General features: G+C 67.7%; 1 protein-coding gene across 1 annotated transcript in view; it reads left to right on the top strand.

Moving 5' to 3' along the window:
• Nucleotides 1-6: 6 nt before the first annotated feature.
• Nucleotides 7-914, top strand: part of WNT7B (wingless-type MMTV integration site family, member 7B) — a 68651-nt gene continuing 67743 nt past the window's right edge. Inside the window, exon 1 of the mRNA XM_011984038.1 lies at nucleotides 7-130. Within this exon, the coding sequence (XP_011839428.1) occupies nucleotides 60-130 (71 nt within the window). The 5' untranslated portion in view covers nucleotides 7-59. The remainder of the gene's footprint in view (nucleotides 131-914) is intronic.

Below are 914 nucleotides of genomic sequence, written 5' to 3'. Positions count from 1 at the left end.
CGGGCCCGCGCGTCCCCTCCGGCCGCCGCTGTCTATGGCGCAGCCCCCCTCCCTGGATCATGCACAGAAACTTTCGCAAGTGGATTTTCTACGTGTTTCTCTGCTTTGGCGTCCTGTACGTGAAGCTCGGGTGAGTATCCCGTGGGCGGGGGCGGCAGCCGGGGGCCAAGACAGCACGAAGGGGCTGCCTCCAGGGCGTCCCTACGGGGACGTGGGGACGGGAGGGGGCCACGGCAGTTCTCTGGGCTCCGGGACTGGCCCGTGTGTCAGACCCTCGCCCCACGCCAGCAGAGACGCAGCCCAGCCCCCTGAGCTCCCGAGGGGCGCTGAGCCCAGCGCGGGAGGAGAGAGAGCGGGGTGCGCGGGCGGGTCCCAAAGCTGGACTAGCGCAGGTGGCAGCAGTGCTGGGACCTGGGGTTGTGGGAATCTCCCATTGAGGTTTGCTGGAGTGGCAGCGTTGCCTGGACTAAGAGTATGGCCCCAGAGTATCCCATTGATGCGGATAATTTTTGGGGGTCTGGAAAGTGCACTCGGAGAGGCAATGGGAGTGGGTGGTCTCTCCTTCCCTCACCGGAAACTGGAAGCCAAGTGGCCACTGCGACCTGTACCGGTCGTTTCCCGCCCCCACCTGTACCCCCGCCCCTATCCCCGCGTGCGCGGAGGAGCGCAGGTGTCTCTTCCGAGCCGCACCCTCCCCACACCCCCACCACCCGTCACCCAAGCCCGCTTCCCCCGCCCAGTCCCCGGAGGGCAATCGGAAGGGAGCTGGCCTGGGGAGGGGGGGCCCAGGGGGTAGATGCGTTTGTGTGTCACGGGGGAGGGAGGAGAAAAGGGAGGGGAGAGCCAGGGAGCGAGGGAGAGAGAGCGCTGCGAGCGAGGAGGGCGGGCGGGAGGCGGATCCTCCTACCTGGGGC

Source organism: Mandrillus leucophaeus, unplaced genomic scaffold (assembly GCF_000951045.1).
Source record: "Mandrillus leucophaeus isolate KB7577 unplaced genomic scaffold, Mleu.le_1.0 Scaffold26, whole genome shotgun sequence".
In the NCBI taxonomy this organism is placed as follows: domain Eukaryota; kingdom Metazoa; phylum Chordata; class Mammalia; order Primates; family Cercopithecidae; genus Mandrillus; species Mandrillus leucophaeus.
The sequence above is the reverse complement of the archived record's forward strand: the minus strand, read 5'-3'. Positions and strand labels throughout refer to the sequence as shown.